Source organism: Chironomus tepperi, unplaced genomic scaffold, assembly GCF_022539635.2.
Source record: "Chironomus tepperi strain 1889 unplaced genomic scaffold, CSIRO-AGI_Ctep_v1 contig_161, whole genome shotgun sequence".
NCBI classification, from domain to species: domain Eukaryota; kingdom Metazoa; phylum Arthropoda; class Insecta; order Diptera; family Chironomidae; genus Chironomus; species Chironomus tepperi.
Genome location: NW_027226283.1, coordinates 154,502 through 181,815, shown reverse-complemented (window position 1 = coordinate 181,815; position 27,314 = coordinate 154,502). Strand labels below are relative to the sequence as shown.

The 27,314-nt window shown below is 29.9% G+C and overlaps 2 protein-coding genes across 2 annotated transcripts in view; one reads left to right on the top strand and one right to left on the bottom strand.

The window, feature by feature from the left end:
* Pgant3 (Polypeptide N-Acetylgalactosaminyltransferase 3) overlaps positions 1-12,167 on the top strand; it is a 16,610-nt gene extending 4,443 nt beyond the window's left edge. The window contains exon 5 of the transcript XR_011544211.1: positions 12,157-12,167. The gene's annotated coding sequence lies outside the window, so the exon portion shown is untranslated. The remainder of the gene's footprint in view (positions 1-12,156) is intronic.
* LOC139088358 (MDS1 and EVI1 complex locus protein EVI1-A-like) lies at positions 328-27,132 on the bottom strand. Its single transcript, XM_070637554.1, has 2 exons — positions 26,355-27,132; positions 328-2,630 (listed from the first exon to the last, which is right to left on the bottom strand). The coding sequence occupies exon 2, from the start codon at positions 2,499-2,501 to the stop codon at positions 1,152-1,154; it is 1,350 nt and encodes a 449-aa protein (XP_070493655.1). The 5' UTR covers positions 2,502-2,630; positions 26,355-27,132; the 3' UTR covers positions 328-1,151.
* Positions 27,133-27,314: the final 182 nt, after the last annotated feature.

Below are 27,314 nucleotides of genomic sequence, written 5' to 3'. Positions count from 1 at the left end.
AGCATTCTTGCTTGAACTATACTCAAGTGAACAGGATTTTATTTGAGTAATTATAAGTCTAGTTCTAGGAATTACAAACTGCATTTAGGTGGCATGAATTGTCCTTAGAACAAGACATACAAGTGCTCAAATAAAGGTCTGTTCACTCTGGGTATGGTTTCTTGTTCAAAATCTTGGGATTTCCAAAAAATCTTAATAAATTTTGAAAATTCCTAAGATATTCTTGAATAACTCAAGACGGTTGATCAATTCAAAATCCGGTACCAGACCAACATGACGCTGGCATAACGGGGATTGAATCCAACATCAAGTTAGAATCTAGTTGGCATGAGGCTGGATTTTTGATCGATTAACCAATTTAATTTATTAAGAATTAAGAAGTGTTGATATGGACTTTGCAAGTATTTGACACTTTTAAAGGCAAAGCCAACTTCTTCTGCATTTGCAAGGCAAAGTTAAAGGCAAAAGCAAGTCTTTAGGAATGTCTTAAGATTCCCACACATCAATCATTGTAGCCAACAATTACAGTCAATTAACCAATAAAGAAACAAACGTCAAATCAATTGAAAAACTAATTTACTAAAGTTGATGTGACTCACATAATCATTAATTAACTAATCGAATTTAAAAGGAATGTGAATACATTCGTTTTCAGTACCAACTAACTTGTCTAATGAAGCTTTCTGTTTATTTCAACTTATGGCATTAAAAAGTAAATTTTTTTTCTTCAAAAAAAAGCAGAAAATTTGAGACAAAATAGAAAAAATATAAAAAAAAAATTGATAAAAATAAGATAAAAAGGCTTCATCATTTTATTACGTAACATGAACAGAAAAAAAAATTATCTAAAGTATAATAAAGTTAAATTTAATTGAATGGTTAACAGATTTCATTTAAAATGTAATGTGATTCAATTTGATATTAATTCTAGGTATTAAAAGATACATTACAGCAATTGTACGTCATTAAGTTTCATTTCTTCGCTTTTATATTTAATAAATTGCGATATCATCGCAATAGGAGATTTTTTTCATGATTTTTTTTTGCTTCATAGTTTGTTTTTTACTTCTTCTTTACCACTTCTTTTTTTTTGCTTCAATAGCAGCACACACGACACAATGTCAATTTCTCGAAGATCGTTCAAAATGTGGTCAAGTTGTGACATTTGTGTTATTATTGTTGTCATCATTATTTGCCCTTTTATGTGACTCCGTGCTGTCATCAATGTCCATTAAGCTATATTTAATATCATTATTATTTTCGTTCAAGTCACTTGGCGAAGAACTTCTCGATGAAGGGTTTGTTTCTGTCTCTGTTTTAATATTTCTTAATTGAATTGGTAGTTGAGTAACTTTTCCCATGAATTGTCGTATTTCTTCAAAATATGAATCTTCCGGGATACCACGAGAATTTCTGCGGAATTGTTTGAGTCGTTCATCTATGCCTAATCCGAGGCCGATTGCATCGGCTTCGTGTTTCTTAAGGTGACGATCGAGATTTGTTTGTTGTCCGAAACAGCGTTCGCACAAAGCACATTTGAATGGTCGCTCTTTATTATGTATATTGCGGACGTGACGTTGTAAATTGCTTGATATACTGAAGGATCTTTCACAGTATTTACAACTATAAGGCTGTTCACCAGTATGGGTGCGTAGATGTCTTGTAAGATTCGCTGATCGTGGAAATACTTTTCCACAAAATTTACAACTATATCGGTCCTTGTTCTTATTTGAAATTCCTGAATTTGATGTTGATAAATTATGGTTAACTTGTTTCATACTATTATTGTTATGGTGGTTAGATCTTGAACTATGTGACGCGGACATTTGATTATTTTGATTTAATATTTGAGGAACATTAATGGATATATCTTGCTCCTTTAATCTCGCAATTTGCTGCTCGAAAGAGTGAGGCGGTGGCGGTAAAAGTGGAAATGCAGGATTGTAAGGTAGTCGAAGACGTGCAGCTTTTGCCATTGCTTCAAACATCAACGGATGCAGTGATGGTGGTGAAAAGAGAGGTGTATTTGATAACCTATGTGCTTGTTGTGCACTCAGTCCATTTAAGTTGAGATGATGATTACTGAGCAGACGTTTTGCATTTTGTTGAAAATGTTTATTATTTAAATCTATGGGGCTTGGTGACTTTTCATGGATGCTTTCGCTTTTGACATAATTATTGTTTGCAATAATTGAATTACTATTCTCATCCTCATGCTCATCATGATCATTATCATTATCATTTTCATTTTCAATTTCCTTACTCAATAATAATGACTTCTTATGTTCAACACGTAAATCTAACGGTTGATCAGTTTGCTCGTGCCGGTGTGAGCTTGGAGAGGGCGAATCGTTAGATGATGCTGACGATGATGGTCGATTAATGGCTGTAATAAGATCAAAGGGTAATTGAAGAGCGGGTAAAGGTAATCCATTTGGATAAATTGCTCCTTGTTTTGGACTGGGAAGCATTTTTCTAGGCGAATGATCTTTTTCTCGCATCTCTTTTAATAATCAGATGGTTGTTGATGAGTTGGTTACAATTCACTAGCAGTAGTATGAAGCAGATTCATAAAAAATTTATGTTATAGAATTGAGTAGGTTTGCCAATGAATCCAAGACATTTAAAACCTGTAATTGAGAAAAAAGAATGTGTTATTAACATTGTTGCATAGCTATTTTTAAGTGTTTTTTGAATTTATAGGTACAAGTTTAAATGACCAATTTAGAAAATCAATTAATAACTTGGAGGCACACTTGAGAAGTCATATAAAATACAAAATAACAGCAATTTTTATTAAAACATGGCTTCCTATTCACATCATTTTGTTTGCATGCTGTTTCTATTCCTTACTAGTCTAGTAAATTTTGATATATTATAATAATCCGATTTCACATGTAATAATATGGTGTTTTCTAAAGTGATCCTTTTCAGATGAGATTTTGTATTTATGCATTTAAACAGATATATCTATTTTACCCAAACACCATTAAACATCTCTTAGCAATGAATTGATCTTTTATGTTATTTTTTTTCCTTCTTTTCGCATTTTGTAATAATAATAAAAACCACATATTTTTGATATGAATCTCATAAATAATAAAAAAATATAATACTTATAATATAATAATAATACTAGTTCATATAAATAATAATAATCATTATATGTAGCGTCTATGGTCGTGTTTTGTTACTCATTTCATTTCATAATAATGTTTCATTGAGGAATATTACAGTATGATGGCTTACAAACAATAAGTACTTGACTTGTATATATTTTGACCATCATTTTCTTTCTTTCTTCGTTTTTCTGTTCGAAGATGAAGAAAAAAATAAAAAAAAATCTATGAAATATATTAGAGCAATATACGAATTCCGTGGATACTCGTGGATCTAAGAAAATTATGATCATCATCATACACGTTGTTGAGGGCACACACAATTTAATTCAATTCAATTTATATATATTATTTCTCTGTTTGTTGTCAGTATCTATAGCACGAATGTCTGTATGTTTACCACACATTAGTTCCCCACACAACAAAAGCATTCATAGATGCAGCAACTAAATCACATTACACTTCCATACATTACAGAGTACAATAATATATATGGACATAGCTGTCAGTCATGCAACTAGACATATAGTGTGCACATTCTCAGTTTATCTTCTGAAAAAAATGTAAGTAACTCTCTCTTTTCTGATGTTTTTTATTTATAAAAATAACTTATCGATTACATATAATGAATGATGATAGAAATGGAATCAATATGCATAATATAAAGACTGCACACATCATACAAAATAGTACTTATAATAATCATCATAAAAAATTATTGGTGGGATAAATTACAAGATATTTCTTCTTAAATAAGGAAAAAGTAAGTACATCGACTATTGTAAAAATATTAAAATAGAAATAATAATAACAATTAAAATAATAATACTGAATGGACGATGAATTTTAAAGAAACCGACTTGATGATTTTTATATCTGCATGAAAATGGCAATAAGAAAAACATTTGTGATGAAATTTTTAACAGAGATAATCGAATAGAAATGTTAAAGCACATGCAAAAATTTCAAGCAGTCACAATATCAAGTATAAAATAGATTCATGACTTTAAAACGTATTTTTACTATAAGTAAAATAATGCATGAACCTAGACGATGTGATTGTTATTGCACTTTAATTCTAGAATGAAATGTTAAAAGAGCCAAATGCATTATATTTGCATATAAATAAACTTGACACTTCATAACAGCAATTAAACTCCTCCACTAAGCGTGCATCTCCTCATAGTTTTTATTTTTCTACACAATAAATTGTGTTGCATCTTGAATAATACAGCAAAGAGATATAAGAGATGAAAAAAATCATTTAACCACATAAAACGGCAACAACAATATATTTTAAAGGAAGTAAGAAGAGATGTGAAAAAGAAAAAAAAAAACAACAAATATAGAAAGAAAAAATAATAATTTATGTTCAAGTGCTCTTATTAATTGGCATGTATACGAAGCTCATAAGGAGGTTTTGTACTTATTGCAAATTAAAATATGACAAATGATGACTTATATTACTAATTCGTAATGCTAAAAACGAAGCTGTTGAAAAGACGAATGAGTTCAAGCCGTTAATGTGCAAAATCTAGTAGCTTAGCAAATTTCCTAGAGGATTAAAAAATTGCTCTCTTTTAATGGCTTACAAATAAAGATAAGAAAAATGTAAAAGTATAATTTCAATCATCATTTCTTCGTTATACCTAATCAAACTTCTTCCTGTGTAAAACTTTTAAAAGCATTCCATCTCACATTTGCTCTTCATTAATAATATATGCATGAATATAGATTAATAAATGGGAACGGTTTTTTGATTTCCTAACATTAAACTTGTATACGTTGATTTTATGATGATTCTGTACTTTTTCTCCTGAGGATTGAGTGCTGAAATTGATTGATAACTGGTTGATTGATTAAGCAATCGGGCCATTCTCATCAAACTATACAGCAATGTATCATTGTTCAAGTAAAATTAATCATTTTGCAAATTTTCTCCCTTCGGCTCAACTCCTTTTATTCATGAAAAATATTGAACCATCCTCATTTAATCTATACGACATGAAAATTACTTCTTTAAACTCCTACCTTATAATTTAAATTCGAAATGACTTGAAGAAGCGAGCATTTCAGTCATTATTAAGTTGAAATAAACGCGCGCTATCATAAATCGCTTTGGGTGACATTGAGTACAATTTTTATAGTCGTGTCGTGATTTCTTAGGTATGATAAATTACAAAACCGTAGCATTAGTTTGACTAAATTCAATTTCCACGAATTTCAATTACCTCGAAATTCTTATAGTCAAAGATTCAATCTACATCAGAGTTAATAAATTTTGAAGGTTGTTCTTCAGAATGGATGCTTCTTGCTTACGAATTTGCGGAATTTTTAACAAGGTTTAGACTTTTGTGCCTCATTCTTAGATATGATGGCTAGAAAATTCCTTGGACATTATATACAACACTAATTGCACTCTCTTGCAGGAATCTCCGTAATCCCCTAAGGCAAGAACCCACGTGGTCATTAATAGAATTGCTATGGATTGCTATGAACTGCTATTCTGTAATCTAAACATTGGCCATATTTGCTTTACATTTGCACTAAAAATTGTCTTTAAATGGGATAGTAGAGTAAATGCTCTATTCCTAAACTCATTTTGATTTCAGATGTTAATACCCAATTTGGACAAAATTCTTCAATTCGCTCAATACAGACAAAAATATTAGGTCTCGAATAATTTTGCCCAAATTTTTTGCTCCGCCCCTCAATTCTGGAATCAATAAATGTACGTACATAATTCAGTGTTGTCCAACATCTGAGCTTACTCTACGGCACATTTGTGTGTCGCGCCACACAGTTCGGACAACACTGACACAATCAGAGTCGTTAAACCTTTAAAAGATCCATAAATTTGCTAAAAATCCCCTCAAACCAAAAACATAAGTTTCATTTTAATCTCTCCAATAAATATCCATTGTTTTATGATGCATCATCAAATATGACAATATTCAATCATATTCAACATTCATGATTGTTATAAAAAATGCATAAAATTCAACACGTAATTCAAAAATAAAACCATTATGTATGTCTGTGGGAAGTTAATTGAATTAATGTACCAAGAATTTCATACATAGTTTCAATCTATATATATATGGATGTATGTATGGATGATGAAGAAAATTTGTAGAGAAAGAGATCTTCCTAAATTGCATTTACGGCAAGCGATGAAAATTTAAATTAAAATGAGTGAATAATATTTAAATCAAGTTAACAAAAATAAAATAAATAAGAGCAAATTCAATAGAACGTTTTATGTACATCGTTTTTTATAGAGATTGTATGCTACAAATAAATTTATTAGTCTTACGAAAGACGAGAATAGAGCGAGAGCACATAGCAGAAAAAAGCTCCATAAAAAGCAAAGTCATGAAAAAAGTTATGTAGCAAAATGATGATTCCGATGGCACGTGGGAGTTGTTTTTATTGCTCTCTTTGCTTTCTTTCCTCTTTTGCTGATCTTTCAGGCTTCTTATATTTATTTTATTCTTCTCTTTTGTAAAATTGCTTTATTATTTCTCCAGTTTGTTTCTTCAACTATTTTCTGCGGTTTTTTATGTTCTTTCTTTTATGTTTCACGTCGTACTTTTCTACTGTCTCTTCTGGACTTTGTATGTTATATTAGCGACCATCTAATGACCAAAATCTTTATTAAACATCAAAAAAATTTCTCTACAAAAATGTCAGAGGAGCTGTTTAAAATTAGTTAGTACTGACAAAATATGTCAATCAACTTATGTGAATGGGTAATGAATGACCTAAAGCATGTAGTCATTTACTGGTCAAACTATGAATTTTTATGAGATTTATGAATATCAACTCTGGCGAAAAAATTCGACTTTTACATAAAATGTCCTAATGCTGTATATATAAAAAGCGTACAAAGGTTAAAAACTCTGCATCAGCGATGATTTATTTCTTTTTTGCATGGTCATCACACCATACATTAAAATGAAATGTAAAAATATAGTTCAATGTACAAAGCGCCTAATCACTATATAACTATTGATCTCTGATGTTCTCATTTGACTTGTACCTATTTTTTTTTTTTTTTTTTTATTTTATTTCTTTAACAGCATGAATACACTCTTCGTAGAAATCATGTTCATGATAGTGAAGAGCAAAAAATTATCTACAATTTCATCATGAAGAAGGTTGTTAGAGAATATAGACATATAAATGAAGAAAGTTTTTTAATTAGTTTTTGTTGTAGTTAAAGTTAATGCTATTTGTTACACTCTACCTTAGCTTTAAAGAAGAACTAAAGTAATGCTGAAAGGGAAGGAGCATCTTTTTAAGAGCAAGCGGTAGTGCAATTCAATTTAGTGGTAGAAGTATCTATAATTACAACTTACTGACTTCCAGTTAAAATGAGTTATTGTCTATTCTTTTTTGTTGTTGTTGTAATAACAGAACTACTTAACTATCGACTATACAGGCTTGTAAATAAAACGAAGTGAAAAAAAAGTCAGCAAAGTTCAACCAATTTAACAGTTTTACTTAACTGACACTTTAAAACCAAAAGACATAACGAGAAAATTAAAAGATGTATGCAAGCAGTTGAAGCAATACCTGTAAAGTAGTTTGTTTGCTGTCAAAATTAATTATGTATTAAATTTTCAGACTTTTTTTTAGTTTAGCGGAGTTTGTTAAGGACGAATGAATCATTTGTGATCTTAATTTATGTGTCTGACTGACATTACAATAATATCAACACCCGCTAATTCCCATTGATCTGTTGTAGGCATTTTAAATAGATGGTTTGTATTCATAACTACGCGTGTCTGATTATTGATGCATTTCATGTCTTAAACTTAATTCCTATCAATGGAATAAATTCAATTCATTAACAATATTCATGATTATGCAAAAAAAGAGAATACATTATTGAGTAGGTGTATGTATAATCGTGTATCTGCCCTTTTGCTGTTTTGCCATTTAATAGTAAACTTTTCTGTTCATATTTATCATGAATATTTTTTCATTGACGCTTCTTCACTATTTTCTCGTGCCAGTCGATTATTTCACATTATAATGTTTTTCAATGTATCTAAATGATACACGTGCCTTAATTGTCCCTCTAGCTATATTGAAGTCTAATTTGTTGCTTCATAGAAAACTGTTTAGACTTGTAGCAAAAAAAGCCGAGGTAACAACACTACTGGTATAATAGTGTTATCATGGTATTGAGATCACATGGACTTTAAAATTCCAATATGATGTTTCGTGCTCTTTTTCGATTTCTTTTTTTTTTCTTCTTTCCAGCACTTGTAACAATATTAAAAAATAGATTAGCTTTACAACTTATAGGAAGAAATGAAAATATTCAACATATGATTCAGTTTCATTGTTTGTTGGCCGTTAATATCGTGTATAATGGAGTATTTACATTATACTTTTTTCTAGGAATTATTCATACAAAATAGAATTCTTTCGGTTTGAATGGATTCGTTTTGTGAAATTCTCGTCATTTGTTTGTCTGTCTGTTTTGATGTCTGGCAAATAATTCAAATCCTCTTCCGAGAAATCTCTTTGTTGCGTTTAATAGGAAATCAAATTCAATTTGCAAAAGAAATATTCATGTATTGGGTCATTTATCAGTTATGCCTGAAACATAAGAAACAATTGAATCTAGAGCAGAGGCACACGTAGTGAGAGGTTGGACATGTTAAAAGAAGACTTGCTCTATATTAAACAAGGTTTTCAAATCTGAATTTTTCCCGAGTCTATCTCAGTCTCGGGCTCTATTCCGACATCAGCAACCTTGAAGATGAGTGACCAAGAACTTTCAGAAATAGGCTGTTAATAGAAGCAGCATGGAGCTTTTTATTGGAAATTGGAAGATGAAACCCAGCGATAGTGCTAGACTTAGAAGCTATCTAATGGGAATTTGTGTATCATCATTGATAGTTCTGATCTTTGGAGTAAGTAAGAAAGTCCTTTAAGATATCATTCAGAATTATCATTCATCATGAAGATCCCCAAGTTATAAACATTCCTTCTCATAATCTTTGACAGTAGTCATAAAGTTTCCAATAATCTTCTCTTAAGATACACGTCATTAGTTGTAGATCCGAAGATTTTTAATTGTTTGAGAATACCTTAAAATATCTTTAAACTAGGTTTTCAAACATTTTTGATGCTACAAAATATGGTGAATCTAGTTTGTTGTCATTTAAGCATGCCTAGCTTGCCATACTTAAGGAGAAACTATTTCAGTAAAATGAACATTTTTTCAATGTTAAAAATCAAATGTTGTATCATTAGAGACAGAAATATTCGATGAATTTAATGGAAAGAAGCGTATACGTAGAGAAATATTTTAAGTGCAAGAATGTTTTTATCAAATAAGAATACAATAGTGCCAAAGAATATATGTATATGCTCTACTTTTTTTTTTCTCCTTTTCAGCATAGACATCGAGGAATGCAGTAATTCGATTATGCATTTAATTAAGAAAATATGCAGCGGTTGTCGTGTGCACTTTTTTTACGCTTCCTAAGGAAGATTCAGTATCGGATTTTTCTTTAATTAATTACAGTGTTTTATGGTACAGGAATTCACGCTCGCTTCCTCATCTAAAAATATCCAATTGATTTACTTTATGCTTTTTTTTTGCATTTATGTAAATGAAATGAAACATTTCAAGATTGACATAAGAATGCATCAACAACAAAAGTTAACATAGCTGTCATTATTTTTTCACTTTCAATTATTACTATTATTATTGCTTGGGGGCTATATGCAGTAGGAGAAGAATAAAAATAATAAAATAAAATGTGAAATTTGTGATTTAAATTTACTGCTGCCATAAAAATTATTTTGCATAGTTCGATAAACAATTTCCACTTGCTACTTTAAACGGAAACAAAAAAAAAATAAAGATTTTTTTTTTATATTAAACTATATGTATGAATACTTATGTGAAGTAAGCTTATAAGCTTTTCAATTGAAATGTCATTTTTTATTGCTTGTATAGCAAGTGAATAGAGTTGGTATGAGATACAGGGCGATAAATAATTTCTGTAATGAAATTGTATGTCAAAAATAATCCAGTGGAAGGAAAGAAACAAAGAAATAAAAAAAATATTCAAAATATATACATATAGCAATTTAAAGCAATTCGAATTGGATAGTACCAACAACAAAATAAAGTATAAAGATGTAGAAAAAGAAAGCAATACTCTGTATAGGTAAGTGAAGCTGACGAGTTCAAAAAAAATTGGATTGTAGGATGGTAATATGTAAAAACGAATATATGTAATTTAAAATAAAGCATAAAAAATCAGTGCTACAAGTTGATGGCTCGAAGCATATTGAGAGAACTGAATCTAATAGAATTACAAAGGCAAGCGCATTCGAAGAAAATTAAATTCCGTTCCGGGCAACTTTTCAACTACTATTTTTATTTTTCGTGTTGCCAATAATTGAAATAAATGATTTTTTGTTCTATTATCATATTATTTTTAATCTAAATAACAAAGCCATGTTATAATGGCCAATAAGAGAAGGAACAACAAGACAGAGAGAGTCTCTGTATACTTTTGTGATTATATTTTATTTCATTCTACATTATTTTTATCCACCCGTATATTACTTACTCTCTTTCTCCAGAAGATTATTACAATTATTAATAATATTTATATTATACACATCTATGATGTTCCTCTTTCATCTCATTCTCTCTCTTCTTTCCTTCATCATCCAATTTTCTCTTCTTTAGCCTAAAAGAATTGTTTTACTTATTTTTTTTTTTTTTATTTTATTTTGAGCCTTATATTGTGATGATTACAAAAACACTAGGTAGATGCAAGAAGGTGAGCAATATAGATGATGTCAGATTATCATCATTGTACAGTTAGGTATTTATCATTAAAATTATTATTACACAAGATGAGTAGGCAAAAGAGGCAAAAATATGAAAAACAATTTTTTTTTCACCGTCTCTGTCTCAGATTAATACATCAAACGAATGACGATAATGTAAAAAGTTTAAAACAAAATTCATATTTATAGGTTTAACAGAAAACCATCATAAGGTTTTAAATCGGCAGCTCTTAGATTCTTTTATAAACTTTCGACGGCAATACACTCCTTCTGTTGTTTTTTCTCTTTTGCGCAATGTAAAGTCAAAAATCATTTTTAATATCCCATCAATTATAACAGCTACTATCCATCTCAAACTCAACAGCCTGTACATTCTTTTTTAAAAGCTATATTTTAAAAGAAAAGGAGCCATAAGAAGCACTTTTACGTGTGATTTGCTTCCCATTTAAATTTCTTTATGTGGTTATGAAGATGGACGAGTCAAGTTTGCATTATTTTATCATATTTTGTTTTACGAGGCTTTTATGACGAGCAGGTTGAGAGGGCATGTGAGTTCAAGGTGAAAGCAAGTTGGGCATCTCAAGTTGTGATGGACGTCATGTTTAAAATCACATAAAAAACTTAGCTAAATTGGCATAATGCGATAATTTTGTAATGAAGCGAAAACAGCCGTCACGGTGCCATCAGGGAAAGTTCACATTTTGCCATCAACGTGGTGATTTAAGTGACTACATTGTACTGGTCGGCTAAGTGGCAGTTCAGTGATTATGATCAGGGGTTCGGTATATGGGTTCGTGATTCTGTAACATAATAAGAGTACGGTCCCTGAGTCAAACGATGCGTTTAAAATCACAATATTGATTAAGATTAAGTTCAACTTTAATAAGGATCATCCAATTGAAGCCATAACTATCGCATATTGTATAAAAATACGCAAAAGACTTTATGTCTTTATGACTAGCTTCTTAACTTTTGATGTCTCTTTTACTTTTCTTCATCCAATAGTGTAGTTGATAGAAAGTATATGAAATAGATTAAAGAAGTACATTTAGTACGTGAAGAGAGAATGAACGAAATAATAATAATAATATTTTCAGTAGAATTAACCTGTTAAAAGCAATCTTTCGTAAATGCCTCATAACATTTTATTGAATTATTTCTGTGAGATGAATCCAATTGATTTTCAATTTAATAAATGAGCGACTTTTTTTTGCGATCGAGAAAGGAAGCATCAAATGTCAGTATAGTTTACTCTGGAAATAATTACATGAAATGATCTTGTTGTGATTGCATTTAATTCTGCCTATAATAAAAAAAAGTAATGCTTTCATTTCGTCAATTTGTTACACATTCTTATACAAAACTGGATAGGATTTAATTTCATTAATAACTTCTGCATATAGGCAGTTGTAAATATGGGAAATTTCTAGTAATAAATATGTGCAGAAATTGTATTCAATTCCATAATTTACAAACAGTAGTAGTTAGTCAGTTAGTAAATAAATGTTGGAACGGTGGAAAAAAATGTAATTAAATAATTCCTTTTATCGATTAAAAACCTTAGAATGTGCAAATATGAGAAGCAATAATTTAAATAAATATCCAATTTATCATTTCATTATGCATATCTGCTGCACTTTATCAACATTTTTTGCAATTTTTCATTGCACGTTTGAGACCGTTTGGAGCTTTATCTTAGCCTCATCTACAATTTATAAATACTTATGTGGCATATTTGGTTATGCTTGTATCGCTTCGTCGCTTTATTGCTGCACGCGAATAGTAGTTCTTCGTCGGTCGGTCGAGACATGGCGAAGGTATGAGAGAGGAAAAAGGTTGATTAAAATTAATTCAAATGATAAATCAAGAACCGTAGGCAGTAAAAATGTACTTTAAAATGGCCACCCGCAATATCAATTAGACGAAAGCGAAGCTACGAGAGCAGCAAAAATGTATTTATTTATTGTGAAAAAGTATATCCGTGATTTGCAACTATTGTTATTGATCATCACCGCTTAATATTTTTATTGATATTTATTTCCCATAAAATTCTAGTTGAAATTGCATTAAGGGGGATCTCCTTCATCATATCTCGAATATGACTGTTCAGCATAATTATTGAGAATCAATTAAACTTCATTCCATTCACAAAATTCTCAATCTTCTTCGTCCAAAAAATAATTCAATCATTCCTCGATGCATCATAAAAATTTCATAACTATTCAATGTGAATACAAGAAGTTCGCTATAGCTGAATATTTATGCATGCAGCTTAAAATTTAATAAAAAATTTTTCTGTTGTTTTAAAGTCGTGATTTTAAAATGATTGATCACTTTTTATTTTGTCTTATTATTAAGACTACCATAAAAATACTTCAATCTGCTTCTTAAGCTGCTGCTGTTGTTGCTTCTTCCGATCTCCATCTAGTTTTTTTAAGCTTCTTAGATATAGAAATGTGTTGGTATTCTCTTTGTGACTACTTGTCTTTTGCACGTATTATGTTGTGAACTCATTTGTATTGTGATTATGATACTTTGTTGCGCTGCGATGTAGGTACCTAATATTGTTGGACTTAATAGATCGTGTCAAAGGAATTTGCAGTTTTTTATAGCAACTTTGTTTAATCCTTTCTTGAAAAGCTTCACCTAGGGGTGTAGCATGAAATATTATATTTGAGGTAGGGGGTTGGAGGTGGTTAGACACAAAGTTGAATGGGTGGGTTGGGAGGAAGTGATCTTAAACATTCCTCTGGATAAGCTGCTGTTTTGACTCAAAATTCAATGCTCTGGTCAAACAAATCTCGAATTCCGATCTAAAATTTCCAATTTGAGATACAAGACCAAAAATTGTTGCTAAACTGCTGGCTTTTACAGTAAATCTTTATTGTAAGTCACATGCTCTTCATTTAACAAGTAGAATTCCGTCCAAATTTCCCTCTGATTGTCGTCATTATTTCCATAATCCCAAGTAAAATCCACATCATTCTGGTAAATTTACATGAGCAATTGTAAAAGCGTGCCCAATATAGCTCCAAACAATTTACTTATGCAGCATCTCTGATTATGCTCATCATTAAACATCGATCAATTTTAGTTTATTTCTCATCAAAAATTTCTTTTAGTTCGTCATCATTTTAAACAATAAGCATTTCGCCTTTTGTAAAGAGAACGAAGTGAAGAAAAAAAAAGATATTTATTTCGATGACTCGAGCCTTGTTTCCATTTACTTCTTCTTTTTATTCTTTTATTATATTTTATTATTCCACTGAAGTAGTCATTATGTGATTTTGGTATTTCATCAACAGTTGCATGAAGTTTGCTTGCTTACTTCTTTCATTATTTTCTTACAGTCTTTGATGAAATATTTAAATTAAAAAAAGACTGTATCAGAAGTAGTTATAGATTCTTATTATTATTTATTATTATCATCATTTTTTTTTATTATTGTTATTAATTTCCTAACAATGAAAAATGTTGAGTTTGTTGTCAGTATGCTTATTTATATAGGTGTTTTCTCTTTTATTATTCCTCTTCCCTGCGATTACTTGTACACCATATCCATCCATTCCATAGTTATACATACATATATAGTCTAATAGATTATATGAAATAAAACAAAAAAAAAATATTGTATTGAGAGAAGAGTTAATAGCCTTACTATATGTTTACTGGGTTTGGCAGCAGCAGCAGCAGCCAGAAGTAGATGATGCGAGATTTAACTAGATTATATAATGTAAGATAATTGTAAGTAACTATGACCTATTTACAACCTTATATTTCACTTTGCGCTTTTCGATTGTGCACATTTGAACTTACTGAAAGTAAATCAATATTCCAATGCTATTGTGAGTAGCTATAACTACTATGTACGATGAAAAGGAATTCAAAAACAATACATTAATCTTACTTGACATTAGATGTATTTTTTTTTATTATTCATTTATATAAATAACCCTGAACTATTTTTCATTTTTTACGAACTATCATGATAGTGATGATCAATTGAATAATTTCGTTTTTCAGCATCCATACCCAAAAAAAATTTACTTTATTTTCTTTTTCTCTTATTCGCTACAACTAGATCAATGATTAATCATGTTGAAATAGCAAAAAAATAATAATAATTTTGATTCATACTGCTAATAAAATAATTCAATGCACGTGAGCATTTTGCAAAATATGAAAAGGAGATCTACTCTTATTTTATAGAGATAAGTAAAAATTACAAGCATTGCACAAGCCCACGCAAAAAAAAAGTATAAAACGTATGCAAAGACATATGAGTTCGGACATAAAGATGTGGAAACTCGTCGCTTTTCTTTTATACTCGTTCATTCTTTATATGTGTGCCTTATATCCCATAGTAACCATAGTTATTACATAAAGTTTTATCGTATGTTATGATTTATGCGTTTTGTGTCATGTTAAAATTGTTGTAAATATTAAAAGTGTGCTATCGAACATGATGCAAAATTTTCAATATGTTCTCCATATGTCTGTCTGGAGATACTGATTGGCTATAAAAGGGATGGGCAACTTGAGGTGATGATTTATTTTCATGCTGTAAATTATTAACAAGATCAGATTTTGCAAGGGATGGAAACTTTTTCGGATTTTTTTGAGATTTTCCCAATTATGACTTACAAGTTGACTTCCAAGTTGACCTAAGAGACACAAATGGAATGAAATCCACATAGTTTTTATTGATGTCCCTGAATTACATTTGGAGGGTTTCTGAAGTTTGGAGACACTCCTAATGCCGTTCACTTATAACTTAATACTCTTAGGTCAGGGGAGGGACGATTTCGGAATGAACGGACACGTGGCGATAAGACGGTAATGCGCTTAGAGCCAATAGGCAATCAGTTAGCAAATTGAGTCAGTTTCGCATTTCAGAAGCCTTACTATCATATCAGACTAGGTTATAATATTTGATAAATGTTGATCGAGGCTGACAATCCTATTAGTTGCTCATAAATCATTGTCCATTACATTTCCATCCCCTGCATTTTGCTAAATTGACCAACATTTTTCAGTTCCCATGGCTGATTGATTTTTTATTGCAAAAATATTCTGATTCATTAAATACTATAAATTACACTATAAGTAACACTAATGCAACTCCATTAAAATTTTTCAATAATATGCAAAGTAAATTAGTACGAGATGTTCATCACATCGTCTATACTTTAAAAAAAATAAAAAATCACACAACGAAGAATGAAGAATTATTATCATTAACATCGTTACACGTTCACAATGTGCGTTGTTACGTAAATATAGTTCATTTGTAATTGAAGCTTGCAGTGACTTGTAAATATGACTAACTAACTAACTAACTTAATGGAAACTTTTTTCAAACCACATGTGTAAAAATCAATAAAAAAGCAGATCTGTTTTTAAAAAATATAAGTTTATTCATCAAGCTGATAATTGCAATATAAATTTGATATATTTTAACATCCCATTGATTTTCATTCATACTATATTCTCCTTTTTAAGACGTGTAATATTTTTTTTCTGATCTCATTTTGTGTAACTTTAATTGCAAGTCTTCTTTCTTTTTTTTTCATTAGTAAAAGTCTCTCTCGCTTATTTCGCAAAGGTGAATTAATTTAAAGTATAAAGAGTTCCTGTTTCAGGTTTTTTGTTACAATTAACAAGATATCTGGACGAGAAAGTGGATTCAGCAAATATTTTTATAGAAAATGAAAGAAAAGGTAATGTGAAGAAGAAAAGACGAAAAAAAACACGTTTATTTAAAGCATTTGCTTTACATCATCAAATGTAACGTAAATGTAACGTAAGTATATCATTGAAGCATTGATGATACATGCACTTAAAAGGTTTTATTTATTTACAATTCAACATTTTCGTAAATTGATAAATAATCCCGATCGGTTCACTTTTATTAATGTTATTTACATGATACCCAAACAGACAGAGAGCATGTTCATCACTATGCTTTCAAAATTGAGTATGATCATCATTCTGCTCACAGAATTGAGACCGAGTGGACAAAAATACATTACAACTAGTTGATGGCAACTAAATGTCCAGTTGATACTGATGAGTACGCTGATTAAGGCTAGTATGCTCATTGTCTGTCAGGGATAGCTGTACACACATGGTAATATCAAGTATTTTCACTTCATCATGTGGAATCTTCATATGGCAACTCAGCAAATAAGATATAAAGGTGTGCCGATCGGGAATAATTAATATTTCAGTCGAAGATGATGAAGATTTCCAACTTGCATGCTCGACTATGCTTCAAAACTTATTAAAGGATAACATCTGAATATGACAGTTCATTTACATATTTTCAAAGAGTTCAAAATGAAATGAATTTCTCACGAACATCTCAATATTCGATAAGCTTAAAAATATTTCATCTTGGAATATGAATGGGTTCATCATTATAGAAATATTAAAAATATATCATTAGAGACTAAAGGAATCCAAAACTTGTCACGATTCTTTAAAAAAGATTGACGTTCATAAATTTTTTCATATTTATATATTCGTTACTCAAATCAGTTAGTTGTCGACGTTTTTTTCGTGTTTCATTTGTTTTAGAGAACAGCTACTGATCGAGTTAAATTTTATTCAGATTCCAATATCATTACTCTTCTTTCGTATATATATTTAAGTACAGGAATGTGTAGGTATGTAAATAAATGTATAAAAACATTTTTCCATCTCCTATGTATACACACATATTATTATTATATTAGAGAAATAAAGTCAGTTCAAGACGCTATCGTATTTTAAGCATTTTTCATCATCAACATATTGAGATGATTATTAATGAAGATCACTCAGAAGCTTGAGTTGAAACTTAGCACTGAGGCCAATATTTTGGCCTAGCAATCACAATTTTCCCGTTAATACTCAACGTAAAAACTCTATTGCTCATGCCATGGAGTCGGTTGCTATCTTTAAGTCAGGGTAGAAGTCAATAAGCAGTTGCTGTTTGAATGAAATATGATATGAAAAAAATATGTATATTTAGCTACATATTCGAAGATGAAATCGCCATTTCGCATAGCGTATATATAGAACTACGAGAGAGATGCTTCGACAAAGAAAATAAATGAATAATATATTTTTGCCATCAATCGCTTTCTGGCAACATCATTGAAGAGAAATAGATTCAAGTTTATAATGATGGATGAGTTGAAATATTGAAAGACATACACCTTTTTTTCTCTTAAAAAACTTAGTTATAGTATGTATATACGGTAGATAAATTTAAAAAACTTTGAAAGTACAGCAAGTAAGAGCAACTTCAAAAACTAAAATGCCGCCATTCAATTGTGCGCATGAAATGCTTTTAAATCTGGCAGAGTCAAAAAAATACATTTTTAATCGACATACAATGAGTTTGAAGATGTTTCTAGTTTCATAATTTAATTAGCAATTTGAGGAATTCTCCGAAAAAATTTAAATTCTAATCAACATTAAGCAGAAGCAATGAATACATACTTCATATTTCTCTTCTTATTCTCTCACTCTCCTTGTGAATGTAACACTATATCTTCAGTGGCACAGTAAGAAGCACAAAGCAGCGGTAGAAAGTTTATGACTTGGACGATCATTTTTCATAGTTTTCATATGGCAGTAAGAAAAGACTACATGGGTATTGATACTTCTTCATTCATTCGCTCTGGTGCGCTTTATAGTAAATTATGGCTTTATAATGATAAAGTAGCTTTTTATCTATTGCTGCAAACTTAACGACATGCGAAACTGTCGTGTATTTATTGTTTTACCGACATTTTAAAGCACAAAACCTTTATTTCGTTCGTTCGTGTGCTCTTTTGTTATTTTTCATCTATTCTAAGCTAAGCACGAGGGAAAAAAAACAGCTAGTAGACACTGAGAATCGTAAATTATTTCTTCTTTTGTTCACATAAATTTTACATCAATTTGAGGTATATTTATTTCTTCTTTCACATGTGAAGACTAGCTTTTGCCTTTGATGATAACCAAATATTAAGTAACAATTTATTTCCTCAATATGAGAATTTTTTTTATAAATATAACAATTGTATAATTAATAAAAACAAATGAAGATTTAGTAATCACGGGTAAATGTTTTGTTCATATAAATAAGTACATAGGTCTTATTATTATTAATACAGCACGCACGTGGAATTATACCAAATGAACAAAGTCAAATTTTTTGAAGTTCACATGCTCCATTGTTTGGTACCCAGAGAAAAAATATTTGGTCATCATCAGCTTTGATATTATATTTGAATATATGTATATGAAATATGTTGGAAACTGGGACGAAAATGTTGAACAATAAACAATGCCGAAAAAAAGAAATATAAATTAAGTCTAATTCCATATCATGACTAATGGCTTATTGAATTCTTATTTGCGAATGAGATGATGATATCTCTTGTTTGGTTTCAATTTATGACCTTTTGCACAACAGCATGATAGCATGTTTTATGCCATGTCACAATCGCCAAAGAGAACGAACAACGCCAGTAAAAAAAAATTTGATGCATTAGTCACAACTTTGCCAATTCAATTGCCGTTGTAGTCTCTTATTCTCCTTTAAATGCTTCTGCTGCTATAAATAGAAAAAGCGTGCAAACATAAGCGAGCCTCTCCGCTTTAGCAAACAACTGATGATGAATGGTGGTTTAAGTATAAAATCACACTGTTTACAGACTTATGAAAATATTATTAAAGCTCTACTTTTTTTGTATTTCTCTAATTCTGATAAAGAGGAAATTGTATTGGATAGGTAGTAGTATTAAGCCAATAAAGAGCGGCAGCAATAATACTAAAGTATTGAGTAATGAAAAGAAGAACCTCTAAGGTAGCCATTAATTTTAATTTGAAATAATTATAAATTTATTGTGAGATTAAAATCTGGTTTCAGCATTGGAAATGCAATAACCAATTGTTTATTAGATGTGCTTGTTGGAAGCTTGTGTGCAATAGCCATGCTCTTAATCTGATATAGGTTGCAATTATTATTGAAAAATTATGTTTTTTGCTATTTGCTGTTTCATCTCAACATCTTAGAGGCTTTATCGCTTGCTGTTGCATTATAATTATTATTTTGTGCGCTCCGATTCAATTCAAGCTTGATGCCTATGCAAAGTTTTCATTTTCAGTTGCATTACTTTATTTTCCTCTTACTTGATATAATTTTTTTTGAAATCAAACAACTTGTGCATGAATTTGTGGTGTTAGCGGTTGAGCATTTAGTAATAGAAATCTCAAAGCCAATGGATAAAATAATCAAAACTGAAAAAAGTTAATAAATTAATTTTGGCATTTTTTGCTACTTCTCTTCTCTTTTTCAAATTGCTAAAGATTGGCGATTTTTCAATCGCTTGAAATAATTGGAGCATTAAAGGTGTAAACTTTCGATTTTCATAATGATGTTTGGAGACTTTAGTCTTTATTTATATTTTGTTATGCTTCATTGGTTTTTAAGTAACAAATTTGATGCTTATAATGACCAATCATTATTTTTCTACTGAAGCATTTAAACTAAATTTGCGAGGATTTCTTTATTTATTTTTGGCAGTGCTTGATGTCGACCCGAATTTGTATCAATTTGACTTCATTTAAAATTCTCTGAATTTAAGCTCTTAATTTTAAGTACTCATAAATATTGTTATATAGTTATTGTTTTAAGGCACTTTTACTATCTGTTTTGATATAATTTTTTCGCATTTGTATAAAATTCTTGGAAATTATTTTGGCAAGTAATATTATTTTATTAATACCTACCTAAATGAAAACTTAATTTTACTGCTTTTTAATGATTTTTCTTCTGAATTCTCTTATTAAACGAATTTATTTATCGACTTTTTAATTAAGATTTCAAATTAATTGTAAACCAATTTATTGTAATTTTCTCCAATTAAATCTTAAAATCCTTAATTTTCAATAGGGACCGATCACTTATTACGTTACAAAAAACCAAATTTAACCAGCCCAACCCTCTTTTTCTTCTCTCTGAGCGTCATAAAATAACGGTTCTAAATCCAAATTTACGATAAAACAAGGCTTATATTTACATCATATAAATATTAAGGCTTTGAGACGCTATATTTCAATTTAAACGCAATCTCGAGCAACACAAATGAAGAAGATTCCGCCACGGAGCCTTTATGGTTTTAATATTCTGTTTTATTGATAGTAAATGAAACATTAAATGCTGCGACGAGGAATGGATGTTAAGTATCTCAAAATCTCTCATAAGTTCCTTATTTACCCTAAATATTGAATAATCTTGCAATCATCAAAACAAATAGTCAGTGACGACACTCGAATAGACAGGTTCTTACCACGTTCATTCTTAACTTGTTCAGACTAGATGTTCTAGAGTTCTAGAAACGACAAAATGAATCTAGACGACATTTATCGTCCTTAGAACAAGACATGCAACAGTTGAACTACTTAAATAAAAATCTGTCCACTCGGGGCAAGCACCAGAGTTGATTATAATAATTGGAAACTGCAACTTGCAAAGAACTATAACAAAAAAATATCGGACAACATCAAAAGTTAATAATCGTACTTATTTCAACAATGTCAAAATATTCAATACGAAATGAATAGTACCCAATTTAATTAATTTCAAAATCAATTTGATTTTTTCCTCGAGTCATGTCATCTCGAAAACGCCAGCTAATTATACTATTAGAAACAAATTTACAGACAAATCATTGTGGCAAAAGGAGCCTTTTTTTATTGAAACGTGAACCAATTTAAGCCGCACGAGTTGCTTATTTTTTATATGAATATATCCAACATAATATATAATTGAAAAATTAGACGACTGTAAGAAAGCAGGCAAATGCGTTACTACACCTCATGACATGACCTGGTTTGACAGAGAGATATTTGGCTGACGATCATGGATCATGTGAGAAACGATACCCATTTATTATGTGCTTGCAATTACACGTAGATGTCTTTTTCATAGACATGGAAAGTGATAAAAAATGGTGATTTAGTTGTTGCTTAAAAAATATTTTTGTTTTTTTATTTTTCGTAGTAAAATGAAATGTAATCAAGCTTATACCTTAAGGCGTTAAAGTTATTACTCAAAAGAAAGAAAACGGTAACAAAATATATTTTTGGAATGAAACTATATGACTTCATACAGCATCATCTCCAAGCCCTCATTACGTATTCAAATTCGTGAAGTTAATTTTCTGTTATTTCATGAAATTTACAAGGTGACAAAATTATTGCTGACCAAATTTGCAAATGATCAGCATTTAAACTCCTTTTTCCATCGCTGCTTTACTTATTCACGTACAATATGTGCGGATGTAACACTTGAAATACAGCTAATTTATTCAGGTTTTTTTTCGTTTCTTGATCCAGTTCTCTCTCTTTTCTTTATCTTCATTCCAACGATGCTTTAAAGGTATAATTTTTTTTCTTTCTTTCTTCTTTCTTTTACATCCAACACTTGAATGTGATCCCGATGGTGGCTTGTTACTGTTTTAATACATTTTAATGCCTTGACGTTCTGGCCGCCTTTTTCTGTTCTCCTGAATTATTCACAGTCGTATGGTTCAATAATTTAAATAAATCAATATGAATGCATCTAAGGCATGTAAATTGTAATACGAGATAAAATTTTCTATAAAAAACAGAATGCTCCAATGCAATTGAGAATCTTTACACTCATCACTATTGACAGTATTATTTTTTTTTCGCAATTCGCCAGTCGGCAGTCAATTTATATCAAAACTTTTATGTTATGGGCAAGATAGTTTTCAAATACTGATTTATTGTATCAGAAACCCGGAACAATAATGAGTGTAGACAAAAAAAATAAACTTGTTTAACAACAAATGGGGAGTAAACTGTTTCTAATTCCTACATGCATCAATGTACCAGTCAAATACAAATTATTTCAATATTTAGAAAGTTTTCAATTGGATGGAGCGCGACAAAAATGTGAGAAATTAGATCACTTTTCATTGCATGCTAATGAATAAATCTTTTGGAATGACATTACGGTCTATCCGTGCATTAATTTCATAATTTTCGCTTGCTTTTCCTACATTTTTTTACTTCCTAAAAATGTGATTTATTTTAGGAAGTCTGTTTTAATGTCTCGAGTGATTTGACACACTGATTTTGGTTGGGATTTTTGAAGCTTAAAGTACTTAAAATAGGATTTTCTTAAATAGCTACTTTCGGGGTTTTTGCATATTTTGTGGCATTTACACATTTCTGATAATGACCATCATATAATTAAAATTGCAAGTCGCGATAATAAGAAAAAGTGATTTTATGAAATAATGGGAACAAATCCCGAACAGACAATGAACATGATTTATGAGTATGCTCTATCATTCAAAGATCGTAGTCAAAAGAACAGTGTAAAATGAGAGTAACGCTGACGAGCAGGCTCATGTAGTATATTTAATGTAATCTAGCTCTCGAAAGCGTGCTCTCGAAGTTACAGATGATCACAAAAATGAAAATGATGGAGGTTACTTATGAGCACCCTCATTTAACTGAGTATGACCATAGTCTGTCAGGGATATAAACATATTTTCAATAAGTATGAAAATATGAAGAACATGAAGCACGTGATCACTTAAAGGTATTTTTTATGAATCTCTAAACAACAATAAACGGAAGATCTCATCAATAATGTCTGATTTCAATCTGAATTTATCGAGACATCAAAACATGAAAAAAATTATTTAATATTAGACATATAAAGCATCATCTCGTTCATTTATGTTTTAACTGCTTACTGTCATGAATTGCTTTAATAGAAAGCGATATCACGGGATGCAAAAATATACTATTTCCTTTAATTTTCATCTTCTTCCACAATAATTGAAATCATTTTCCAATTTTGTAACAACTTTCCATTTTTTGCGCTTCACTTTTAAATACTGTTATAAAAAAATTAATACTGTAAGCGACATCATCTGCTTTAGAAAAAAAAAAGAAAAACGAGATCATCTAATGGTATATTTTTTTCGAACCGTAATGCGTTTGCGAACCGGCGGTTTGTTCGTGCACATAAGAAAAAAAAATATCATGCATAGCAATGTCGCATTTCTTGCCACAGAGAAATTTTAATCAACAAGTGCAAAGTTTGCAAAGCAATTTCTTTACGAGCAACAATACAGCTTAAAGGAAGGAAAAATGTACTTTTTTATAGTGCCATAAGAAAAAAATAAAGCAACGTGTATTGTTTGACTTGAATCAGGCATATAAAAAAATCGAAACATAAATTGACATCTTTTAGTGAATTCTTTTCATTTTGTAAGCAATACTTTAATGAAAAAATCACGATTGGATGCATGAATTAAAGGAGATGTTATTGTATTTGATGAAATGTTGCATTGTATCAATCGCTCACAAAAATTTTTTAAAGTGATGTTTCGATTGACTTTTGCCGAAATCGGCAAGATTTCGTGAATCAAATGAAAATTGATTTTAAATGCTTTTCTTTAAAGATGAAATAAAACATCGGCATTACTGGAAAGTTGTTGTTTTCCTTTAAAACCGTTCGCGCACGCCGAGCCATCAAAAAAATCAATTGTATCTTGAATATTATTTTATTTTACTTCTTTTTTTCTCATCTTGTGCATGGATGGCAATATTAAACTATAAAATAATTTATACATTATTCGTTTATGAAACTTTCGTTTTTTTGATGATAAAAAAGTTTATTCTTACTTAAGAAAATTGCTTAATTTTTAATTCGATTGCCAAAAATAGCACAAACTACATACTTGCAAGAGTCAATTATTTTGTATGAGATCGAAGATACAGTTTACTTAAATAGCACTCAAAAAGTCAACAAAAGATACTACCACTCATCCTTGCCGTAGTTAAACAAGAATCACAAATGTAAATTACAATTTAAATCCTATATCAAGATGCGGTATGTCTCAAGGGCAAAATTTCATGGAAATTCGCATCTTGAGTGTTATTTCGCATTGTGATGCTCAAAAGGTGAACTGTGTTGTGATGTAATTTAAGATGCGCAACGGAACAATTGCGCTCTTGGCCTTCTCATCATTAAAGAATATAGGTCGTAAATGTAAACTGACTTTGCACTGAAAAGAAGCTATATCGACCGCTAAATGTGGGAATTTTTTAATTGTCACCGCTTTTCAAATGAAACAGTAAGTGACGAGCACTGCAAGCCGAGAAAATTACATTGAAGACACAACAGTGATGATTTCAATATTCTGTACGATTTGTTAATTTTAATATCCCATCGGAAACAACAATGCCATGAATGAAACAATCGATACCAATTGAAACATGTTTTTCCTTGCTTTATGTTTATTTTAGCATAAGACAAAAAGTGCTGTTTTTTTTTTTTGCTAAATAGTTTCATTGAATGAATGAAAGATCCCACGCTTAAAAAATCTAAAACAAGATTCACTTTTATTCATCTCTTTTTTATACGTTTATTCGCTCTTTGATTCTTTAAATATTATTATAAATTTTTTTTTGGAATGGAATTTGTTTTTCTCAGACAAATTAAGGTGGTAATGATGTTATTTTTCAAATGCTGTTTGTTTTACTTCTTCATTTTAATCGTTATTATTTTCACACCTAGCACTGAAAAGTCTAATGACATAATAGCATTTATTCAGACAATTAGGTTCATTTGTTTAAAGAATGTTGCATTTTTGCTTTGATTTCACGCGCTACCAGTGTGCTTGCATATGTACATGCATATATATCAGGAATAATGTCTTACATTCTTGTTTTTTATTTTTACTTCTCCTCTCGTCAAGTACTTGATACATTCATGAATAAAATCTAATATTATGCTGTGCAAAAGCTCATGATGATTCATTTCACGTGAATGAAAAATGTTTAATTGAATTTATGCAATAAAAATTTTCTAAATATTTATGTCCATAATAGTAATCAATTTATCATGTCATTTTGCATGGATCACCACATATGTGTACCATTATTATATTTGCATAATTTACTCATGAAAGACTTTAATAAATTGTATTCAAATTTTTTTTTATTGAATTCCATTAAAGTGCAGGCACACAAAATATCTGTTTTCATTTTCGCAATATATATTTATCGAGCATCACTTCTCTATGACTCATTCAAGCGAAATATGCACTTAAGAAACAACACGGCGTAGTTCAGCGAGCCAATATTTTTAAATACTTTATATATTCCCTCCTTTTTGCTTTATTGCGGTATTTTAACTAATAATGTGGATAGAAAAAAAAAGATATATATTTCGTTCCAAGAATTAGAGAAGGTCACTTTTATCTGTCGTTTTAATTTAAAGTCATTTACGTTACTCAATACTATATTTTGTACCTATATGTAATTTGATACACAAATGAAATAACAGGGAAAAATGATTGGAAACAGAAAACTTACCTTATCGTGTCATCATCCAATACTTTATACTAGTTTGAATCAAGAAGCATGCGATAATCCTTTAAATGTATAATTACTATGTTTTAAGCACTCATTAATTATGTAAGTTTGCTAATTGATTGTACATGTACAGAGATAATGTCCTAGTATGTAAGCTCTTTAATTTTCAATCCTTCAGCACATCCATATTCCGAGGTACGAATAATGAATTATAATGGTACACTTTTTCATTATTCACTACACAATAATATAAATTTTCTTCTTTCTCTGCTCTTTTTTTTTACTTTATTTTTAATATATGAAGTGATTTTTACTTTCGTGCGGATAAGAATTTCGGCTTTTTTGTTGTGTCTTGAAGAAAAGTTAAATTCATCCGGGCTGTTATTTTTATATTTCTCTTATATATATATATTTTGCGCTGGTTATATGATGCTGTTCATTTCTTCATTTATTTTCTACATATATGGTCAGATATGCAAAGTTATAGTTTCACTTCGTTTGCATTAAATGAAATGAAATTTATATTCTTGATGTATTAAATTTATTTTTCTTTAACTGCTTGTATTTTGTTTAAGTTAACATACAAAAGGCATCTCTTACTTCGTTTGTAAAATACTTATTCCTTCCCATATACACATATATATATATATATATATATATTTATTTTGCTTGCTTCAATTAAATAAAGCAAAAAATCAGAAATTGATCTGAATGATGATATTGGACTCGAAAAAAAAATGTAAACGATTTAATTTTTCTTTTCTTTTTTCTTTCTCTCTCTCTCTTTTTCTTTATTATACAAAAAAAACAGCACTTATTTAAATTTTTAATAAAAAATTCCTTTTTTAAAACTTTCTTTATTTGTCAATTTAATTAAATTTCTTTATCGCACTTTATATATCATGTGGTACTTTATGTATATTTTTTAAATATATTTATGGTAACATTAATGCATTTGCA